Source organism: Hemicordylus capensis, chromosome 2, assembly GCF_027244095.1.
Source record: "Hemicordylus capensis ecotype Gifberg chromosome 2, rHemCap1.1.pri, whole genome shotgun sequence".
NCBI classification, from domain to species: Eukaryota; Metazoa; Chordata; class Lepidosauria; order Squamata; family Cordylidae; genus Hemicordylus; species Hemicordylus capensis.
In genome coordinates, this window is record NC_069658.1 from 294,756,664 (window position 1) to 294,781,157 (window position 24,494).

At 43.3% G+C, this 24,494-nt stretch overlaps 1 protein-coding gene across 2 annotated transcripts in view; it reads right to left on the reverse strand.

The window, feature by feature from the left end:
- EFCAB12 (EF-hand calcium binding domain 12) overlaps positions 1-21,686 on the reverse strand; it is a 48,472-nt gene extending 26,786 nt beyond the window's left edge. The window contains exons 1-7 of one of the 2 annotated variants that reach the window (XM_053299514.1): positions 21,409-21,686; positions 16,859-17,360; positions 14,666-14,854; positions 8,864-9,014; positions 4,359-4,570; positions 2,444-2,657; positions 569-710 (exon numbers count right to left, since the gene is read on the reverse strand). In XM_053299514.1, coding sequence (XP_053155489.1) covers positions 569-710; positions 2,444-2,657; positions 4,359-4,570; positions 8,864-9,014; positions 14,666-14,854; positions 16,859-17,360; positions 21,409-21,650 — 1,652 coding nt within the window. In that variant the 5' untranslated portion in view covers positions 21,651-21,686. Of the gene's footprint in view, positions 1-568; positions 711-2,443; positions 2,658-4,358; positions 4,571-8,863; positions 9,015-14,665; positions 14,855-16,858; positions 17,361-19,662; positions 20,258-21,408 lie in introns of those variants that run through there. The other variant, XM_053299515.1, reaches the window with a different exon arrangement.
- Between the last annotated feature and the right edge of the window lie 2,808 nt (positions 21,687-24,494).

Sequence of the window (24,494 nt, forward strand, 5' to 3'; positions counted from 1 at the left end):
CCCCCTCCTTTTTCTCATGCTTGGAGTTTTGCTCTCTTTTCTCTCTCTGCTTAAAACTGAAACTGTAAATGTCTTAGCTAAAGAACATCTGCAAGATAACACACAGAGAGGGTTCATTGCTAGTGTGAGAGAAAATGATTTCAACTGCTACTGAAAATACTACACTACGCTGAGGAAGAAAACCAATTGATTGATTTTGCTTGCGTGCTTAATTGCTTAGATGTAACCATTTGCCTTAATAAAACTTATAAAACTATAATTGTGTGTGACACCTCTTCTCCTCCTCACTCCCGATTGCTCCATGACCTCAGAGCCAAACCAGGGGTAGCCTCTGTTGGCTAGGTTGGGAGGGGTTGTGTGCTCCCTCTCTCCCTTGCAGGGAGGGCGTTGCAGCCTGCTCACAACAGAATCCTGAAAAACAACTATGATATTTTAATCTTGGATCAAATCTATCAAGAAATGAACTGTTTGGAAAAAACACAGGGCACTCTTGCTGGCCTATATAACTAATTTCAGTTATAACAGCATTATGATGATATTTTGCCATCATTCTGAAAACTGAACAAACCTTTCTATTTCCCTGGAAGAGCTTCTTGACTGTTCTTTCGATGAACCTTGGTCTGTAGAAGATGAATAATATCCTCCTGGTTGTCTCATCTTCCGATAGTTCTTTCCATCTGTTAGTATTCTATCTCCAGGGTAAAGTAGAGCTAAATGGTACATAAAACAACAAATTAAACATAAGACACAACGGTGACAAACATACATGCAGCAGAATGTCTACAGTGCAGCTTCAGTTATCCAGATAATCCTGGGTAGGTTCAGATAACTTTGTGATTGACCCATGATGAGGCCTTAGCCCTGTTCAGGTTTTCTTCTACTTGTGGATGCTGGACCCAAGTAAAGCATCTATGGGAATGTGCCTGTAAGCCCCGCCTCCATCGTGTAGAGATTTGAAGCACCTATATTGGATTTGTCTGAAGATACAAATGCTGTACTTATGGAGAGATTCTTCCCATGATTCAGCATACTGAGAATCAGCATGTTGAACCTCCAAGGGGAGAATCATTCCCCAAGGGCAGTGTTTTTCTCTTCAGACAAATGCTGTAAGCGTGTTGAGCGGGAGAGGGGGCTTTCAGTGCATGTCAGTGTGGGCACCTAAGGCTTACAAGTATGCTCTCATGGATGCTGTAACTATCGGTACAGCATCTATCATTGCCAGAATAGGAGTGGCAGATATCCAGAAGAACTAAATTGTCTGAAAGAGTCCAACATGCAATGGATGCTGCCTCTACTTTCACTTTACTGAACAAGCCTTCTACCTGAATTAAATGGGTGTTTCCTACAACACTCCATGTCAGGGCAGTAGCTTACTCAGGACACATTCATACAAGAAACTTGTTGATTTAACCATCATGCCTTTCTCCAAATAATAGTTTAGTCATCATGTCTTTCTCCTGACAAGTGTGGCACTGAGCATTCTCTGTCAGATATCTCTCAATCCCTTCCTGCCTCACAAAACTACAACTCCCAGGATCCCTTGGGAAGAGTGGATAATAATTAAACCAGTTTCAAATCTTGGTGTAGATACTTCTCCCTTTCCCAGCTTACTGGTCTTTTAACAAGCATTACCCACACACTACTACTTTCTTTACAGTTAAAAGAGCTAGAAACGTTTTAAAAAATTAAAGCCATGATTCTCAAGATACTGAATTCTGTGCAATATCAAATAATGAAGCATTTCTGCAGAATCACAGTCAACTTTACTCCTCCCTATACTAGGTTTACGAACTATCAACGTTTATAAAATATCTAACAATCTTTGTCCACATATTTTGTTTTTTCTCAGCTAGTGCCCTCCATCCAGAGTATATGAATTTAGGGCAAACAGCAGAGTTCAGTCTGAACTGTTACTTATTTATTTCTCAAAAGTATTTATATACCATTCTTCAACTGAGTTCCCCGGAAGATTTTACATGAAAAACACAAACGGGGGCGGCGGGAGAGTTCACAATTACAGCATAACAAAACAGCAATTAAAGTTAGCAGCAAAAATAAAACAAAACTTTAAGAACCTGGGAGAATAAGGACATCTTTGCCTAGCACTGAAAACATAGCAATGTGGGTGCTAGGTAAACCTCCCTGGGGAGGGAATCTCTCAGCTGGGGCGCCATCATCCAGAAGGTCCTTTCTCTGGCAGCCACCCCCCTCATTTCAAGTGGCAGGGGCACCTGGAGGAGTGATGACAGCACCACTGGCTTCACCAAAATAGAGAGCACCAAAGATGACAGCAGTGTCTGAGCAGAGCTTCCTCCAGATGTCGAGGTCCTAAGCTGCTTTCAGAGTCAGCACCAGCACTTTGCATTGTGCTTGGAAACGGAACAGGAATCAATGAAGTTTAAGTATACCTAACATTCCCACCAATCCCCTGGTTTTACTATACCCCTTTTCAGCAGTCTCTCTGTAAGTGGCACTCCATATGCTTCACAGAGCTTGACACACTGAGTGTAGACCAGGTGGACAGCCAATCGATACTGGTCTATCACCTCTCCCATTTCACCCTCGATGGTGCTTGGCAGGCAATGGCCATCTACAACTGGGTCTCCGGACCTCACCATTCGACATCGTTCCAACCATTCAATGGGGTCGATCTTCCTCTGCAACACAAGACAATGCCTTTTTAAAAAAATTATAAGAGAAAATATCACTGTGCAACATTTTTACTTGCACCAGGAGAGGTGTAGCATCATGAGGCGGCTTTTCTGTTTGAAAAAGACTTTGCGGACTTTGTAAACTTGAGGATGGACAGCTGCACAGTATTCCGTGTTGCCCCAAAATGGTTTCAGGAGCCCTGACTAGTGCAGAAAACCTCAGGATGCCTTCTAACTGGGGAAATTTGGACAGAACATCAAACGCTGGTTTTTAAGTAACTGTACTGGCAATGAATCCACAACTGAAGTTGCTAGTAGTTACAACTCCTAAAAGGGCTGTGCTCTTCCCATACTTGATTGAGGACTGAACCTTTGATGAACCGTAGCAGTGGCAGAGCACTTGTTTTGCATCCAGCCACATCCCAACTTCAGTCCTATCTGTACGCAGTTATTTACATGTTTTGTTCAATGCACATGCAATCTCTGTACAGTGTACACACACATACAAATCTATACATATGTACAGTTATGCATACATTATGCAGAACATATGTACATCCTGCATTTCAGGGGGGCTGTACCCAGATTCATTTTTAAAATCAACACACACATGCAGTCATTCACATAAAAACATGTATATGTGTATGGACACCTTAACACACTTACTATATGTCTGAATAGGGCTTTATGTCACCCCCAAATCAGCAAGCTGTGGCTATGTTTACTGAAGTCCTTGCCTCACATGAGTTGTGTATGCACGCCCACAGGAAATTACCAGGTCAATCTTGCTAACTGAGGTACTGCTATTTGCGGTTCTGCGTATCTGTGGTAGCCTGAATGCCACCCGACCTCGGTTATCCGCAGATACAAAAGGGTTAAAATCCAAGTATCCATGATTTTAGGATGACCAGAAATGACCTTGGAGGTCATTTCTGGTCACCATTTTGTGAAAAGGAGCCATTTTGTGGCTCACTTAGTTTAAAAAAGCATTTTCCCTGTGATCTTTCATGGAAAAATTGAAAACTTGGGATGTCGGGGGGGGGGGCATTCCTGGACAGCTGGAGACCTGGGGAGCACAGTAGGGCACTTAATTTTACTATTTTTCATCTTTTTTCTGGTCAATGGCTGTAACAAAGATTGACTGACTGAGTATTTTTCATGTTTTTTTGCCCATTTTCCAGCCTCCAAGAACCTAACCCCAGTTCCCATAATGCCCTGTTATCAACAGTTGTAGCGAAGAACACAAACCCCATGGATAACAGGGTTCACCTGGTACAGGCAGAATGTTTGAAGGGTGTGTGTGGGGGTGGGGGTGGCAGGAGACACACTTAGAGAGGAAATGGCAAAGGCCTGTAAAACAGTAAACCATTTCGTGTCTGATAGGCTTCCACAAGTCTGGTTATATAGAAGTGGTTCTAGTAGCAGCAGCAGCAGCTGCTGCTATATTCTGCTCCATCCTACAAACTGAATACCCATAAGAATTTGGCAATATCAACCCAGATCAGTCACAAGCTTCAGACATGATAGCAGCCATAGGATAGTGAGGACCTCTGAGGAGTAGTGCTATTCCGAGGGAAGACAGGCTTTTGTTGTGTATATGCACACACACCTTGAGGACCAGACTTTGCTTAAAGCCGCTGGCTACTAGTCAGCTCTCAAAATTCAACACCAAAAGTTCAATCAAGTTATGCCACCGAAACCCAGTACCTTCAACTGCCGTCTCATTTCCTTGTATCTCTTTCCAACCATTTCCATTTGGTTGTAAGTTAGATGCATGGCATCTATTTCAGTGTTGATGGGGGGAACTTCCAACAGGGATGGTTTCTTAGGTACAGGAGACTCTAAGTCTTTGATCTTGGTATGAGCAGATGGGCCTGTCTTCACAGTAATGGAAGAAACTTCAGGGGCAGTAGAGCTCTCTTACATACCATGATTAGAAGGGGAAAAGAAAAAGCAGACAGCAGGTTACAGACCTGACAAAGTCTCACCTCCCCCACTACTACTGCCTGGTATGTTTAGACCCTCTTCGTGCTTTTTCCAGGGGATCATCCTGCCTCTTTCTCCTTATGAGAAAGCTTCATGAGATATCAGAACAAATGGGTTCTCACTGCAGAGATAAGCAAGGCAAAGCTGATCGCCGAGTTTTCTTTGTGTTTCCTAATGGTTAACATTCAGTTCAATTGTTTTTAGAAAGAGTATCTACATCCAAAGGTGCACCTAAGTAATTCTGGAGCCTGGGTGGACCTAAAGGCCTTTGGAAGCCCCCCTCGCCCACTTGCTGGAGCCCTCCTCCCCCCACTGCAGATTAAGCATCATCTCCCAATTCTTATCCCACATATTCCTTTCCCCACTCCCCCGCCCCCCGTCTCTAAAGCACCCGGCACAGTTCATAATCACACTCGGCTGCCCAGTGCAGTGCGGGCCAGCAGCCTCCACACCATCCAGGACAGACTAAAGAGGATTTGGGGACCCCCGAGGGGGTATGGAGGCACAAGGCTTCAGCCCCGAAGTCCAGGGGTAAGAGCGCCACTGTCAACATCAACAACTACAACAAATGTAAACCAGAAAATGAGATCTGAATGTTGCTGGTGCATCAATACACACACGAGCCACTTTTGATATTTTTTAGCTTTACCGTATCTTAAGTCCCTACCCCCCAGGTTAAATCTTCTTAACATTGTATTCCTCCTCCTGTCATTCTGCAAATATTTTGAGGCTGGAATATGGAATGCTGGCCAGTGTAGGGGAAAACAGTCACATGTTAGGAACACATAAAGCACCTTATAGAATCAGACCATTGGACCATCTAGCTAGTATTGTCTACACTGACTGGCAGCAGCTCTCCAGGATTTTACATGATGCCTTTCCCTTTGGAGATGCTAAGGATTGAATCTGGGACCTTGCAAAAACATTTATTGTTCCACAGAGCTACAGGCTCATCAATGATATCCTTTCTTCTTAAAATCAGAGGCATTCAGGCCCATATTTTAAGGTGTTTGCTAATTTCATAGAAAAGGATGGCCTGCACATTATTCCCCAGCAAAAATGTGTGTTCAGAAGCCCTTCCAGAGAGTGTTGCATAAGTGACAGAAGAGGGGGAAAAATATTCTGAATCTCTAACACCATATTTGGATTTCTTCTCTGCACCAGGCAAAAATGCAGAGAGGAGTCCAATGACAGTCATTTCCTGTGAAGAGAGGGCTTTGAACATTTTAAAGAACAGATAATCCTCTAAGGTTCCATGAAAGCAGTCATAATACTGACACTGGAATCAGAAATTCTCTCTCACTGCTACTGACTTGCTGCTTGATTCAGTCAAGTCACTCAATATCCATCAACCTCAGCTATTTTGTTTGTTTTCCTTCCAGATGATCAATCTTGGCATAGATGAAAATATTCCTTGGATCCTTCAGAGATGCTTGTCAAAACTGCAAGCCAAAATTATTCTTCTGGCTCATCTGCAAACTCAGATCAGCACAGTTACAAGGATCAGTGGGTTGCCACATTTTGGCATACTGTATTAATGGCCAGACAAAAAAAATAGATAAAACACATGGACAGACAAAATAGAATGATTGGCGATGTAGTGCCGGATGACGGGCCCCTCAGGTCAGATGGTACTCAACATGCTTAGTACTGAGGAAGAGCTGAGGATTTCTCAGAGTACCGACGGTGTTTATGTCATTCAGACGGTGTTTATGTCATGGTTAGACTGAAGCCTTTTGAATGTCTAGCAGCTGCCATGCGGGGAAAGAAAATCCGAAGCTGCAAAGTCAGAATAACAATGGGAATGTGGAACGCAAGAAGCATGAATATGAGAAAGCTTGACACAGTGAAAGATGAAATGAATCAACTACAGATTGCCATCTTGGACATCAGTGAATTAAAATGGACTGGAATAGAACACATTCAGTCAGAAAATCTTACCATTTACTACTCGACATGAAAAACAAAGGAACAGGGTTGCTTTCATAGTCAGGAAGGATATAGCAATGACAGTACTTGGGTATAATGCGGCAGTCAGTGATTGACTAATATCAATTAGATTTCGTGGACAATACTTTAACATGACAGTTTTTCAAGTCTATGCCCCAATGACTGATGCAGAAGAACAGGAAGTTGATGAGTTATATATTCAAGTTCAGTCTGAAATTGACAGAACATGCAAGCAAGATGTTCTGTTGGAGGTTGGAGACTGGATTGCCAAAGTAGGAAATGGTAAGGTGGGAAACACAGTTGAACTGTATGGCCTAGGAAACAGAAATGAAGCAGGAGAACGACTTATTAGTCTCTGCCAAGCCAATGATCTCTTCATTGCTAACACATTCTTCAAACAACCAAAGCGGTGCCCATGCACATGGACATGACCAGATAGAGTACACAGAAATCAAACTGATTACAGTATTGGTGCAAGGAGGTGGAAGAGCTCAGTTATATCAGCAAAGACATGGCCGAGGGCTGATTGTATAGCAGGGACGTCAACATCCAAGATACCCTAGAAGATATTCCCTACTTGCAAGAACCTCTAGTATGGGAAGATGAAGTTAGATCAGCACTCTGGTCATTAACAAGTCGGAAGGCTACAGGAATTGATGGAACAACTACAGAAATATGGCAGGCAACAGAAGAAGAATCAGTCAAGGCTCTAACCAAACTATGCCAGCAAATTAGGAGAAAGCCATAGTAACCAACAGATTGGAAGAGGTCAATTACATATCCATACTAAAGAAAGGAGATTTAACAGATTGTGCAAACCATCACACAATATCCTTAATTTCACGTGCTAGCAAAATAATGCTCAGGATCATCCAAAGCAGATTAGAGCCCTACGTGGAAAGGGAAGTGCTGGATGTTCAAGCTGGTTTCAGAGAACGCCAAGGAACAAGAGACATCATTGCTGTTGCACACTGGATAATTGAGAATGCCAAAGAATAACAAAAATAAGTCAATATTTGCTTTGACTACAGAAAAGTCGAGTTGTAGAATGTCCTTAGGAAAATTGGCATCCCAGAATAACTCACTGTTCTCATGAGAAACCTATACACAGGACAGGAAGCCACAGTCCAGACAGAACATGGTGAAACAGACTGGTTCCAGATCAGCAAAGGGGTAAGACTAGGCTGTATACCTCTTTATTCAACGTATATGCTGAATGTATACTGAGAGAAGCTGGATTGGAAGAAGATGAGCATGGTTTTAAAGTTGGAGGAAGAAACATCAATAACTTGCGCTATGCTGACACCACTCTGATCGCTCAGAATGCGTATGATCTGCAAGCTCTAATAATGAAAGTCAAGGAGCACAGTGAAAAAAATGGGACAACTAAATGTAAAGAAGACTAAACTAATGAAAACGGCTACAGCAACCAGCCTCTGAACTGATGATGAAGACACTGAAGTCTTGGATAGTTCCTGCCTTTAAGGATCGACCATCAACAGTCAAGGATCCAGCAGTCAAGAAATGCACCACACTTGGACTAGCACTTGGTAGGGTTGCAATGAAGTCCTTGGAAAGGATATTTAGGTGCCCTGATGTGCCTATACGTACAAAGCTTAGAATCGTTTGGACAATGGTTTTCCTCGTGACACTCTATGGATACAAAAGCTAGACTTTGAAGAAGCAAGATAGAATGGACACTTTTGAACTTTGGTGCTGGAGAAGACTTTTGAGGATACCATGAACAGCCAGGAAAACATACAAATAAATGGATCATAAAACAAATCAATCCAGAATTTTCACTCGAGGCACAAATGACCAGGCTCAAACTATCATACTTCGGACACATTATGCAAAGACCCAGCTCTCTTGAGAAGTCCATAATGCCGGGAAAAGTTGAAGGAAAGAGAAGAAGAGGACGACCATCAGCAAGGTGGATGGACTCGATTGCGACAGCAATGAATGCATCACTGAGAGACCTTAAAGGCCAAGTTGAAGACAGATCATCCTGGAGAGAATCTATCTATGTCATCACTAAGAGTCGATACCGACTTGACGGCACCTAATCAATCAGTTAATGGCTACACTCAACAGCATAAAGTTACACACTGGAGTGTTAGCTTGACCTGAGCTGCCACCACTGTTACAGTATAAGCTATTCCTAAAAGAACCCACAGATTTTCCTTTACTTGCAACTGAAGCCAAGAACAAAACCTACAAGTTAGGGATGTCAAGACTGAATAGCAAGCTGTTTCACCACTTGCATTTTCCTTTACCTGGCTTTGATCTCCATTGATCTCTCAAATTATCCAACCATATTTTCTGACACTCAACCAGATCATCATTGGTTATGTAGTTTCCTTTCCTTGTAGAAGTGAGGTAGATGACCACGTCTTCCAAGATATCGTTACTGATAGGCACCTTGGTCTGGAAACAAATCAAGACTGCAATCAAGTGTGAACATAGTAAATGTGAAGATGGCAACCACAAATCAGAAGATGCAATCATTTCTTACATAAGTGGGTGTGAAGAACAGATAACTTTTATAAGGCAAGGGAATTGTGGGGGGGAAACACATTGCTGCTGCTTAGGAGTTGGGAAAAATCAGAACTGGGTTGTTTTTTGTTGTTTTTTAAATGGAGGAGACTGTGTTCTTCAGTTGTATAAAGCAGGGTTGGCAGAAGGTTGACCAGCATTTACTAGCAGATCTCTGAGTGATTTGCAGTAAACAGGCAAGATAATCTGACTCCCAATTTTTAACAAGTAGTTATCACAAAAAGGCCCATTTCTCCCCCTAAAATTCACCCCTTTCAGCTGCCTCCCCACTGCCAGGGGTAAAGCAGCTGTGGGGCACCGAGGCATGATTCCACTAAATCCACTAAAACGGAAAGTGTTGAGTCCCCTTCCTGCTCATGTTTCCCTCTGAAGACTGCAGTCTCTGCAGCTGCATTATGTAAAAATATTTCAGGGCTAAATCACATGCAGCTGAAAGTCACACACAGTTGAGCCCAAAAGATGCTTCCAGACAGAGGACCACCAGGTTCATTGAACTAACATGCCTGCCCCTGCAATCCACACAGAAACTGAGTCAATCTGTTCATTAGTCACTGCTGGCCCAACTGGTTCATGTGGCACCATCACGCAAGATCAGTAGCAGCAGCACCAAACCCATGCACCAGGTGGTACCTGCCCTAGGGCATCAGAACAGGACACAGGGAGAAGGCAGCCCCTAGTCCATGTGGGTCCAAATCCATTTAATGCCTTAAATGAGATTTTAATCTTGCAGGACTTGTAACAGAATGCAGAGGTGGCTGGCACAATGAAGACTTCAGTTGGAAATCTGTGGTTGGTGGTGTTTGATGTGCCATGGTTCTCCTCACTCTCCACAGATGATTAAACTGTCAGGAGAATAGAGACAGCACCCTTAAGTAGACTCCCAGCTGAGGACAGAATAACCACAGCTGCTTTGTAAAGCTTAGAACTGCAGCTGACTGCCAGGATGAAGAAAGATTAAATATGCAAAACCACCTCCTTTGCCTCTTCTCAATGTGAGAAAAGACAAGCTATAAATATGCTAGTTGCTGCAAACCTCTTCTGTGCAATCCCCTTGATTGCTTGAGAAGCTGACAGAAGGAAGTCTTGTGTTCATAAGACAAGAGAAGGGTGTGGTAGGCAATGAGGAGTCTAACTGGTGAGATGGCAGAAATGGGATAAGAGAAACCAAGGTCCCTGCCCAGGCACCTCCAGCCTCAGAGGCAAGAAGATGCCTCCAAATACCAGTTGCTGGAGAGCGACAGCAGGAGAGAGGGCATGCCTCACTGCTTCCTGGGGGGTTCTTAGAGACATCTGGTGGTTCACTGTGTAAAACAGGATGCTGGACTGCATGGGCCTTGGGCCTGATCCCACAGGGCTGTCCTTATGCAAGGCCTTTTCTTATAAGGAAATAAGATTCAGGAATTCATTCAGGAGATTCATAGGCCCACTAGTGGATTATACTGGTGCAACAGCGCCAGTATAGTTTTAAGCTGGAGAGTGTTTTTCAGCATTCCACCACTATAAGCCCTGAACATTCTATTACTTAGAAAATCAAAACCATTTGTCTAATCTGCCTGTGATTGTCTGCCATCAGCACACATTCACTAGGTGGCAAGGGACACTACTACTACTACTACTTCTACGACGATGATGTATATACCACTCTTCAACCAAAGTTCTCAAAGCGGTTTACATAGAATAAATAATACAAAAATAAGATGGTGCCCTGTCCCCAAAGGGCTCACAATCTAAAAAGAAACATAAGGCAAATACCAGCAACAGCCACTGGAGGAGTGCTGTGCTGGAGCTGGATACAGCCAGTTGCTCTCCCCCTGCTAAATATAGGAGAATCGCCACTTTTAAAGGTGTCTCTTTGCTAAGTTAGCAGGGGTTAACTTCCCCTGCAAATTTGGTAAAGATCTGTAGGGAAATGGCTTAGATCAGTGATTCTCAAACTTGGGTCCTCAGGTGTTATTGGACTTCAACTCCCATAATCCCCAACCAAAGGCCACTGAGGCTGGGGATTATGGGAGTTGAAGTCCAATAACACCTGAGGACCCAAGTTTGAGAATCCCTGGCTTAGATGGAGCAGTTTAAAATGTTGGCAACTTATTTCCGGACTGAAGAAGTGCTATTTAAATGATTTTGTAGTCCATTTGCATAGTTTCAGCCTTTAGACTGCATGCCAGAAAGGAAAAGTGCCTTTTGTATATCCCTCTGGGACCCAGTTGATTGTCATTTTACAATTGATCCTCAAAGTTTTTAGCGCTAACAGAGTCTGTGCAGTAGCATGTTGGGGTTACAGTGCCCACAGCACTGCCCACAATAAACATAGCAACTGACTCACTGCCCTGATCCTGCTGCCCACTGCCATGCTCCTGCCTGCCACTCCTCTCGGTCCCCATAGGGCCAGCATTCCCTGCCGGCTGTCCCTGTCTCCGCTCCCAAAGCTCAGATGGCCTCCACGGCTCAGATGGCCTGTGCATGTACACACTAGTGTACCATTTTATTTGTTTGTTATTTCTTTGTGTAAACCGCCCTGAGCCATTTTTGGAAGTGCGGTATAGAAATCAAATTATTTATTTATTTATTTATTATTATTATTATGCACGCATCTGCTCCTCTGCATGTGTGCATATGCCTGTGTGTGCCTGCATGTGTACCTGTGTTTGTGTGCCTGCATGCCTGTGCACCTGGCCATTTTAACTTTCGCACCATGTAAGCTGTAAAGATTTTAATATAGTCTGGTATATGATTATGGGTTTTAGAAATGAGGCTCTATGCACCCACAGTTTTCCTTGGTCTTTCAGCTGGACATTGGGCTGGGGAGGGATGCACCCAGGCAGACATTTAACAGGTGCAATTTCCCTATCACTTCCTAGAGATGCCCCTGATGAATTTCTGCCTGATGCATCTCTGATCAAGGCAAAGTTTGGTTGCACGGAGCCTCATTTCTAAAGCCATGCAAAGTATTTACAGCTTATATGGTGTGGATGTTAAGATGGCACAGGTGTACCTTAACTTGCAATTTCCATTCTTTGTAGGGCACAAGTGAAAATGTAAAGCAGCTTAACTCTCATTTTAAACCAAAGGCTTTTGGATTACTGAATGTACTTTTACACGAGGCAGAACAACTCCTTTTAGATCACTTGGTCCTAGAGTGACCAACTCAACATTAAAAAATCTGGTCCTTGGATAACCTGCCAGGTCACTCAGCAAGTCCCAGAAGACATATGTGAGTGAGTTGGGGCACCTTGAGCTGTGGGAATGGCCAACAGCAAAGGTGACTTTTAAAGGGAGGCATAACCTCCCTAAATGACTGCCTGGAGGCAGTGATGGGCTAGATGAGGGATAACAAATGGAGGCTGAATCCAGATAAGATGGAGGTACTCATTGTGCAAGGTCGGAACTCGGGAGAGGATTTTGAACTGCTAATTCTGGATGGGGTTGCGCTCCCCCAGAAGGAACAGGTACCCAGTCTGGAGGTGCTTCTGGATCTGAACATCTCCCTGGTGTCCCAGGTTGAGGCGGTAGCCAGAGGTGCTTTCTATCAGCTTTGGCTGATATGCCAGCTACATCCATTTCTTGAGATGAGCAACCTCAAAACGGTGGTACATATGCTGGTAACCTCTAGGCTGTATTCCTGCAATGAGTTCTATGTGGGGCTGCCTTTGTACGTAGTCCAGAAACTGCAGTTGGTACAGAATGCGGTAGCCAGGTTGGTCTCTGGGTCATCTCAGAGAGACCATATTACTCTTGTGTTGAAAGCTATACTGGCTGCCGTTAAGTTTCTGGGCAAAATACAGGGTGCTGGTTACTACCTATAAAGCCCTAAACAGCTTAGGCCCTGGGTTTTTAAGAGAATGCCTTCTTCGCCATGAGTTCCATCGCCCGTTAAGATCGTCTGGAGAGGTTTGTTTGCTGTTGCCACCAGCTCCTCTGTTGGCTATTCTGGGACAAGTCTTCTCCATTGCTGCCCCTGGGCTTTGGAATGTGCTCCCTGTTGAAATAAGAGCCTCCCCATCTCTGGCAACTTTAAAAAAGGCACTGAAGACACATTTATTAACCCAGGCTTTTAATTAGATTTATAGTTTTAATACTTCTAATTTGGGTTAAAAAGGATTTTAATGTTAATGATTTTAATATTTAAATGATTTTAATTGTAAACCACCCAGAGATGCAAGTTTTGGGTGGTACAGAAATATGATAGATAGATAGATAGATAGATAGATAGATAGATAGATAGATAGACAGGCAGGCTTAGACAAAAGAGATAGTTCTATCACTGGTTATTAGTTGTAGTAGTTTTGTGGAAACTCCATGTTCAGAGGCAGTATACCTCTGGATACCAGTGGCGGAGAAGCAACAGCAGGGGAGGGCTATTGCCTCCATGCCTTGCTTGTGAACTTCCCAGAGGCATCCGTATGGCCACTTGTGGGAAACAGGACACTGGACACTCTTGGGCCTGATCCAGCAGGACTCTTCTTGTGTTCTTATGACAAAGTTCATGGATATTCAGCCTAGGGAAAGAGCCCCGCAGTTTTGGGTGGGTCCAAGGACACAGCCCAGCATGCAAGTTGACTATTAGTCCTTTCTTCTTTAGAAAAAGAATAAAAGAGAGAGAGCCCTAGCCCTTGCTGTTTCGGCAACTGGCTGAAAAGCAAAAACCCCTAGTCAAGCCATCACCCCATCCAAGTTGGCATCCCCTTCTCAGCTACAATACAAAGAGAATCCAAAGGGAGGCTATTCACACACACGTGCAAAACTGGGCTGAGGGAGCCCAGCCTGGCTTTGCATGCACATGTGTACTGCTGGGATCGGGCCCGAACCAGGTGACGACACAGTAGCAAAGTGGCCTCCATTAACCTCATTTATTTGCTTGTGTGTCATGGCTGGCACTCAGGGTGGGTGGGTGGGTCCCCAATAATGCACCACACACTCACGCAGTATGCTTTGGGGGGCGGGGTGACGTGTGGTGGTGCTTCCCTGCACCCCAACCCCCAGAGCTGCAAGGAGCAGCTGCCAGTAATCTGGGCAGGCGATCCGCCTGCCCAGGGAAGCAAGGACAATCGTCTGGGGAGAGGACAAGTGTAACCCACTCTCCCCTCAGACCTCTCACAGACTGTGAAAAGAGGTCCAGAGTGTCCACCCTTTGCTTGCTGTAGGACTTCACTGTGGAATGATGGTTAGCCAAGATGGAGATAGAGAGGCTGAAAAATAGGACTTCTCACTCCAATGATTCACCTTCTTCTACTACTACTACGACGACGACAATAACATTTATATACCACTCTTCAACCAAAGTTCTCAAAATGGTTTACATAGAAAAATACAATCAATCAATCAATCAATATAAAATAAGATGGCTCCCTGTCCCCAAAGGGTTCACCATCTAAAAAGAAACATAAGGCAGATACCAGCAACAGCCACTGGAGAGATGCTGTGCTGGGGTTGGATAGGGCTTCTTTCTTCTTATGGGGAGAATCCTCACATCAATATTCATCTAACCAGGGGCATATTCATAAGCAGGGTTTCCTACCTACCGCTTGTAAAACCTTCAGGAAGTCTGCTCTCTTGAACTTCATGGTCCTGGACTTGTCTACTTTGCTGAATATATCCACCAACTTGAGCTTGTGCTTGTGCAGAATATTCTGCAGTGTGATGAGGGACTCGGGGTATGGAGCGTGAATCAGAGGAATGACTCTCTTTTGTTCTCTCTTTGGCATCAGATGCTGAAAGACATCAACCTTTTTTAGAAGGACCTTGGCAATTGTATTCCAATGAGGAAGAAATGTCACTAAGAAATTAGATTAGCTAGAACAGGGATTTTCATCCAAGGGTACACAAACCTCATTTAAAGACTTATGCAGGGGGGGAATGTGGGGTGCAGGGACATATTTTGGGGGGGGCACAGGTGGCACATGCCCTGGGCCCCCATTGCCCACTTCCTCCCTGAATGGGTAACTTACTCTATGGAGCCAGTGATTGTAGCAGCCTGTCTCATAACTGTAACATTTAAATTTATGTGAATCTGTTGGGTTTCTGAGCTTAAGCTTTGAGACAGAAGGGGTACACTTGTTTAGAAAGGCTGAACAGTTCTGGGCTAAAAGACCTGGAGTAGCCAATCAGATATGGCTATGTGACAAGATCACTGAAGGAAAATGAAGCCTTCCTGTTGCTCTCACTCTGAATTGGTGGGGGTGAGGGAACACATACGTCCCTGGTGACCAAACACCTGGTCCAATATACTGTCACACTTCACTGTACTGCTGGTTTCACTGTGCATCAAAACTGCAAAGCAAGGCTTTTTTTCTTTGATGCAGCTCTCTCGGGTTTTTTTGCATGACTAACTGGGAATACACATTCGGCTGTGAATCCAAAGTTGCATCCTGCTGATAGCAATGCTCTGTGGATGGACACATCTGCATTTGGATATGAATGGCATCCCACCTGCCTGCATTGTCTCAACATGATATACATCAAGGATAACACAAATGTGGGCTGACCACGCTGCTTTTGAGCTCCTCTGGGTGGGGAATTCATCCTCAAGCAAAGTCTTCTCAATATTACAATTTAACTGGCATCTTCTTTCTCCCGTTCCCTCATAATACCAGCTACTGATGTAGTTAGATAAAATGCATTTTAGCAAGCAAAAATAAAATAAAAATGGCAAGAAAAAATGACATCATTCTGAGGCAAGTGTTATTGCCTCGGAATGATGGTAATCACCAATCAGGCATTTGTTTTCCAGAACTATTGTACTTACCCAAATACAAGACGACTCTGAATTTAAGACGCGCCACTTAAAAAACAAACTATATTTATTCAAAAGGAAGATGAATCTGAATTTAATATAACTATAAAGATGTAATATAATATATAATATATTAATAATATATTACTTTATACTGTGTGCGTGTGTATATATATCTATATCTATCTATCTATACACACACATACATATATACACACTATAAAGGTATAATATTTAGGGGGTTATTAAGATAGTATTAAGATAACCCACTAAATGCTAACAAATAACTAGTCTTGGGTTCAGGTAAATACAGTATCCCTTAGATTTCAAATGAGGGGTTTGGAAAATGTTGGAAATTAAAACTATCAAATGTGAAATGTTGCCAGTTTCTGGATTTATGTGAAGTGTTGTTTTAGCTCTACTCTCTCCAGCCACACAGGGATCCAAGAACCCAACAAAACAATCTGCGCCTTTAGAGCTTCCTTGCCAACTCTTAAGGACTAGCTGAGAAGCCATGCTTGCAGCAGGGAAGCTGGCAAACCATTCCAAGGGGTGCAAGACTGTGGAAACATCATCATGATGTGTTCTATTTTTATCTCCCCCTGCCTCCAAGGAGCTCAGGGCGGTGCATGTACCCTACCCTCGTCCTTACAACTCTGGGTGGCTGGGGAGGCTAAGTTGAGAGAGACTGGCCCTTCATGAAACCACAGGTGGGAGCTGTTGGGAGAGTTGGGCTGAGGTATCATCATCAATATTCATATGACACCCAGCTGTATGTCATTATGTCAGGTGATCCTAGGGAACTGAGGGCTGGAGGAAGTGTCGAAGCGATGGACTGGATATGGGCCAATAAATGCAATCCAGAGAAAAGGCTCAAACTTAATCCAAAAGTCACCCAGTGAGTTTTGTGGCCAATTTGAACTTGGGTCTCCCCAGGCCCAGTCCAGCACTCTGTCTACACCACACTCTCTGCTATACTTACCTCAGTGCTGCTGGAAGTAGTTAACTGGGCTTCAGTTTTAGCCATCTTCATTTCTTTGCATTCCCTTATTTTCCCCAACACACTTGCTTCCAGCTCATTCACGGGCTGTTTGGCCTCTAACCATTTCTCAAGATTCACACAGTTGTTCAACAGGTCCCACAGTTTTTTCCTCTCCTGAATCCAAGCTTCCAGGTCTTGTAGTTCATCTTTTGTAGTTTCTGCAAGACGTTCTTCCAAAGTATGCTCTTTCTCCTTTGGGCCAAGGAGCACGTGGGGTTTGGGGCTAGTAGGAGCCATTCCTTTCATAGGAGGGGCAATAAGAATGCGGCGTCTAGATCTGGCTGGGCCAAATCTACTTGCTTTCACTTTAAAGAAAACATGTGGATGAGTCTCTCTGAACTTGAATTGTTTAAAGCAGTGCTCTAAAGCCTTATTAACCTCATCGACATTGTCTTCAGGACTTTCCTCAAGGGATCCTTTACTCGACATGATGCTGTTTTTACTGAAAAGAGAAGGAATGGGTGAAAATTTTCAGGTCGATTATACACATTCATCTGTTCTAAAATCCTCTTTTAAGCAAAGTCTAAACAATACTTCTAAGCGGGGGCATTCAGCATAGCACTCTCTCAGGCAGGTTCCAGAAGGTGGTCCTTGGAGACTGTTATTCTTCAAAATGTGAACTTTTGTATGGTGTCCCTCAGGGTTCCATATTGTCTCCAATATTGTTTAACTTCCCTATGAAACCACTGGGAGAGATCATCAAGAGATTTCGTGCAGGGTGTTATCAGTATGCTGATGACACCCAAATTTATTTCTCCATGTCAGTATCATTGGGAGAAGGCATAACCCCCGTAAATGCCTGCCTGGAGGCGGTGATGGACTGGATGAGAGGTAACAAGCTAAGACTGAATTCAGATAAGACAGAGGTACTTTGTGTGGTGTCGAAACTTGAGAGATGATTTTGATCTGCCTGTTCTGGATGGGGTCACACTTCTCTAGAAGGAACAGGTACACAGTTTGGGGGTGCTTCTGGATCCAAGCCTCGCCCTGGTGTCCCAGGTTGAGGCAGTGGCCAGAAGTGCTATCAGCTTCACCTGATACACAGCTGTATCCATTTCTTAAGATAAATGATCTCTGAACAATGGTATATTTGCTGGTAAATATTGACTATTGACTTGACTATTGCAATGCACTTGACTATTGCAATGCGTGCTCTGTGGGGCTGTCTTTGTATGTAGTCCAGAAACTGCAGCTGGTCCAGAATGAGGTGGTCAAGTTTGTGTCTGGGTCATCTAGGGGAGACCATATTACTCCCATATTGAAAGAGCTATACTGGCTGCCAATAAGTTTCCAGACAAAATACAAGGTGCTGGTTATAACCTATAAAGCCCTAAACAGCTTAGATCCTGGGTTTTTAAGATAATGTCTTCTTTGCCATGAGCCCCATTGCCCACTGAGATCATCAGGAGAGGTTCGTCAGCAGTTGCTTGTCCGTTGGCTATTTGGGGACCAGCCTTCTCTGTCGCTGCCCCAAGGTTTTGGAATGTGCTCCCTGCTGAATAAGAGCCTCCCCCTCTCTGACAACTTTTTAAAGAGTCCCTAAAGACACATCTGTTCACCCAGGCTTTTAATTAAATACTGTTTTAATAGTTTCTAACATTGTTTTAAAATTTTAAATTGTTGTAACGTTTTAATCATTTTCTGTTGTAATTTGTAATGTTTTACTGTAAACTGCCCAGAGACATAAATTTTGGGCGGTATACAAATATGTAAAATAAAATAAATAAATAATCTGCTAACATGTCCCTATTTTCCCCATATTGGCAGGTATGGAATTGTGTCACTCTGTCATTAGCAACAGCTCAAATTTCTTCTTCTTCAAAGCATGTTTACTTCCCTCTACCTTAAGAGGGGTTTACTTACATACTGTGTGTACAATTGCCAATACAGTCATTCAGTGAGGTGAGTCTCATGCTCGGTGAGACTCGCCTCTAGGGGTTAAGCGGGGAGAGTGGGCTTAGCTCGCTCTACCCTCAGATGAGCAGGGAGGCAGCCCTGGGTGGCCAGATCGGCCACCCACACAACTGCCGGCTCTGTTACGGAGCTGGCGGGATCAGGGGCCACGTGGCCCCCAGAAACTCCAGCATGCCCTGCACAAGTGCACAGGGCATGCTGGAGAGACCCCCGAGCCAGGAGGCTGCTTTTAAGCCTCCCAGTCAGGGGTCTACTCGTGAATTGCCACGGCACAGACCAGCGCCACGGAAACACACGACCAAAAAGCCCAGGTTAGTGGAGCGCTCGCTCCGCTAACCTGGGCTTAGGGGAGGGTTGTTTTAGCAGGTGACCCGCTTTCATGAGACTGGGCTCAGCTGCAAGCCCAGTGGTTCTCACGGGCATACAAAATCAGGCTAGGCTCCCTTAGCCTGATTTTGTATGACCGTGAGAATAGCCTCGGTATCTCAAGCAGGCCTGCTCAACTTTAGCCCCCCAGCTGTTTTTGAACTACAACTCCCATAATCCCCAGTCACAATGGAAAATATCCAAGGATTGTGGGAATTGTAGGCTCCCATAATAGTCTGTAAATGATATTTAGTTTTAATGTTATCTAGTTTTAATTGTAAGTGTAATTTGTTTGTAACTGGTTTTTGTTTTTAATTGTGTGTGTGTGTGTTTTTTTTAAGTGAACCACCCTGAACCACTTTTGGAAGGCTGGTATATAAATCAAATAAATAAATAAAAATCTGCAGGAGGGCCGAAGCTGACCAGCCCTGACCTAAAGGCTGTTGTAAGTTCAAAATACCAACCCAAAGAGGAGGGTGCCTGCTGTGTCTCTGCCTGATCCATTGCTCTCTTCTGATCTTCCTTCCATTAATTTCCACTGGGAGTGGATAATTTTGCCATGTCAGCATGGATCATCCAATCAGTTACTGAAGGGCACAATTATAGCCTCTCAAAAAGAAGCTCATAATAGTGATTCATGCAGAAATAGAGTGGGCAGTTCTTATCCTTAGACAAAGTAAACTTTCTGTGTATGCTAATACACAATCACAGATATAAGGAGTTGGATGGCCTGACGGGCCATCTTGTCAAACCTCCTGCTCAATGCAGGAAATGCAGATCTAAAGCATTCCCAGAAGAAATGGCTGTCCAGCCTCTTGCCTGAAGACCTCCAGTGAGGGAATATCTTGAAAGGAGGTACATGGCCTATACCAAGTCAGACCACTGGCCCTGTTGCCTTCTATGAGTTAAGGAGAGGCAGTTGCCTCAAGAGGCAGATTTGGGGGGGCCTCCACCACTGGCTGCCCATCACCACTAGAGCAGCTCTTTGTCAAGCCTCTCAACAAGGAGCTGCCCACAATGGTCCTCTGCCACCACCTCTCCCTCCAAGCCCAGAGCACATCCTACCTCCCTCGTGCCCGGCCACTAATAAAACAAGGAAGGAAGCAGAAGAGGAAATGATGAAGGGGCCATAGAGTACAGGAGCCACTCTATAGAGTGTCTTCTGTATTCTATAGTGCTTTAATCTTTTCTCTTTTATTTCCTTTCCAGTTTCATTACTGGTCTGGCTTGAGGGAGGTAGGAGGTTGCAAGCTGGGCCAGAAAGAGGAGTGAGTGTTCATGTATGTCTCTTTGTGTATATCTAATGAAGCAGCGGCGGCTCTCACCACCGCCACAAACAAAAATGGAGGTGCACAAGAGTTGGGAGAGAAGTGGCATTTGGTATCCTGCTTCAGGCGAACTGAGATATTGAGCTACCACTGCAGTTTGGGAAGCACCAGTGCAGCATATACACTTGGAAAGCAATGACGGGGAAAGGCTTGAATCTGTACTCTCCCAACTCTGTAGTCCCTCCCAATTAAATGTCTCCCTGTTTCTGTGGCCGATATTAACTAACACTGAAAAAGATGGGAGAGCCAATCACAGATCTCTATCATCTCACCTAGTTAGGCCCTTTCATTAACTTACAAAGTGAACCATCATAATGGTAGAAAGCAGCTAAAAATACACTAAGCTTGTGAGAAAAAGGTTGTAAAATAAGTAAACAAATTGCCAATTATAGTTTTTTTCCTTCATAAACACATGAAGCAGTTAAAGACTAAATGGTAATTGTGAAATATAAAACTAAATGCAGGTTTTAACAAAAACGAGATTTGCACCTATTTCTTTGCAAAGAAAAAACAAAACTATTTCCCAAACACTTCACTCAGACATTGTAGATCTCTGCAAACACATTAATAAATCCAGTTTAAAATACTAAAGAGAATATATAAAAGATTTTTTTAAGGTGGTGCCTTTTCGTGTGCAGTCTTTAAACCCAATCTGATTCCAGTAGAACGCAGAAAATATCCTTTTACAATCATGTTTCTGCCAGTCAATGTTTACTTGCCCTTTGAGTACCCCAAGTGACCAAAAGATAAACGACATTTTCAGCAGACAAGATCTCATTAATTCTGGTTTACTTAAAAAACACCCCACCCTACAAGTGATACATCGTTTATTTAAAAACCGACCTATGCAAAACCAAGAACACTAGCGCTCTTTCTACGAACCTTACGGCTGAAAAAGAAGCAGAAACAGAGAGATTATCAGATGACAACAAGCTAGTTGTCCGGATTCTACTCCGGTTTGCCGCTCTTTCTGACCAATTTAGCTGCTCCATTCTGATCGACGAGACTGCTTTAAACAAACCAGCGGGGAAACCCCTTCCCCTCCTCAGTCTAACCCGAAAGCAGCCCCACGGTAGAAAGGCAAGACCTATCAGAAAAGCAAGACCTAGCTCCTGCTTACGCATTTTTATTAGAGCACAAGGCAAAGCTGCATTTTGGCGGGCGCCAAGGCAACAGACGCGCCCCTGGCAGCTGATTGGCTGAGAGACACATATCCGAACGTAGCGTCGGCAACCGGCGAGAAGACTCACGTCAATCAGGACTCGATGCATCCGAGCAATCCCCTTTCGCGTGCGTCAAATCGGAAGCTTTGCTACTAGAGGGGCTTCGGCCGAAGATGCTCCGTCCAACTCTCATTAGTTCCTACTATTATTATGATTGATTGATCGATCGATCGATTAAGTGCCCTCTTAGCGACCACATAGATTCTCAGGTCTACTTATATACTGCTTTTCACAAACAAGTTCTCAATGCGTTCTGCATAGAAAAAGGAATACTGCAAGATGGTTCCTTGTCCCCAAAGGGCTCACACTCTAAAAAGAAATACAAGGTAGACACCAGCAACAGCAAACATGCTGTGGTGATGCTGGGGTTGGATAGGGCCAGTTGTTTCCCTGCATAAGAGAATCATCACCACGTTAAACGGTGCTTCTTTGCCAAGTTATCAGGGGCCCAGGCTAATGAAAAGTCCCAATGAAAAAACATTCCAAGAAAGTGCAGAGGATTGCAGCTTTAAACACAGGACATACATAGGTACACTTAAAAAAAACTCCGTTTCTGTACTTCCGGAGTTGTAATTTCCCTGCTAAATGGGTGCAGCAGCACCTTTTAAAAAAGTGGTCACTCTTCTGTTCAGCACTGCTAAATTAGCAGAGGAAGAGCAACTTCCCTTATTTAGCATATACTGTCACTAGTGGTGTTGGGATCTCACAAAGGAGACACACAAAGGTTTTAGTTTTTTAGATTGTGAGCCCTTGGGGACAGAGAACCATTTCCCCTATACTTTTTGCTTTGTAAACGTTTTAAAATTGAAAAACAGTATTTATGTCTCCTTAATAATGAACAGTTGCCATAGTAGCCAGACAGATCAGACCTCCAAAAGCAATGCTGAGCTCCAGTAATAATCAAATATCTATTGTTTTCATGATCTAGCCATCTGAGTTCTTTGAACTCAAAAGCTCAGTGTTTATTTTTTTGTGATTCAAGTTGGTACTAATAAATATTTCCCTACTTGGGACTGTGGTTGATTCAGCCAATGGATTTTAAACTATTAAAGCAATGAGAAATAACCTCTTTGCAATCCTGTTTTTTTGCTAAACAGATTTATTATCCATTGAAAGAAAACTGCCTAATAATGAAGCAGCAACTTTTATGCAGCTCAGTTTATGTGAAGTGTATTCATAGTGTTTAGGGTTCAAAGTGCTTCAGAAAACCTAGCTCAGAAACCCTTATTTTATGAACACTTGCATGAGTCAATATTGCTTTTCTGATACTGCAGATAGATAGATAAGTTTATTTTGGTCATTGACTAGTAAAGATATTGCAGTTAGTGGGGGTGGGGGCTAAGAACAAGTGATTTGCTTAAGGCTACTACCTAGTCATTCATATCAATGGTGAAATCTGAACCATTCTGCTGGCTCACAACACTTTCTCTTGACTTAGGCTATAATTGATTTTTTAAGATCCCCACACAAATATTCAGTTTCAAAAATATGTCTCATCCAAAGAATGTATAAAGCCTTCAAGAAATTGCTGCCGCAGGGCTATCAAGGCTCCTGGGTACATTATTGGCCCTTGATGGAAGTTGTCCAAATCTTTCCCACACAAAACAGCTTGCAGTGAAGAACTCCCGACATCTGTCAATCATTTTCAGGAAATCACAAAATATACAAAGCATAATGCCACTTGGACCCCATGCAAACTCTTTCATTTCTTTAGTTTAGTTCAACAGACCTTGCTGGAAAGGGTAACAAAGCCATTTTACAATGATTGCCCATGGAGGTTTGCCTGGCAGTGGAGTTGGACCCAATATTCTGTGTGTGCTCAGCCATCAAACCGTAGTGTACAGAAAATTTAAGGGCTTCCCTCAGTACTTGCTCAGCAAACCCGTCATTTTCTCTCTCATGCTCAGGAATTCCTATCATCCTGGCATTATATCTGTGACTTCTCCCCTCCAGATCAATGTCTTTAGCGTGAAGATTCCATATTTTGGCTTGAAATTGTGCAAGTTTCCCTGACAGGTTGCTGTCCATTCTGGGGCAGAAGGCGAGTGAGGAGAACTCACAATAACACACTCATATCAAGAGGTCCCACAGGAAATCAGTCACATGTATTTTAAATAAATGGCTGCCTTTAAAAAAAAAGCATCTTATCTCTGTTATAATTTATGCAATTGTTATATTTCATTTTTTGACCATCATTCTCCTTGGCTAAAAAGTAGTTCTTTGCAAGAAAAGTGGTTATATAAACCTGTAATAAATAAAATATATACAACAGAGCAGACTTTTGTACCCACAAAAGTGATAAGAACATATGAAAACACTTCTGCAGGACACTATGGAAATCACTAGCATCACGTCACACACTCCTAATGATTTCTGGTGCACTGTGACTTCCACAACAACATGTTTATGCTGCAGCACTTTCACTCACCTCTACAAATCCCTCTCTCAAGATCCTGGTTGGGCAACTGCACCAGTTATCAGTCTGATTTGGCAGCAGCAAACACCCACAAAGTGCATAAGGTTTACACAACTGGCCATTTTAATAACTGTTGGATTTGTATCTCTAAGATTGTAGGAGAACTTTGGTAAGCAGAATACAGCACAACTGCATCCAGTAATCTGGATAGTACTCTGTAATTAAATACAGCGATAATTTAAATTCTAGTAACATATGCTTCAGTTGTTTGGCATTTGTATTGCTGAATGATTGAACAATGTAAACAAATTGTCAGTCTTATTTAAAAA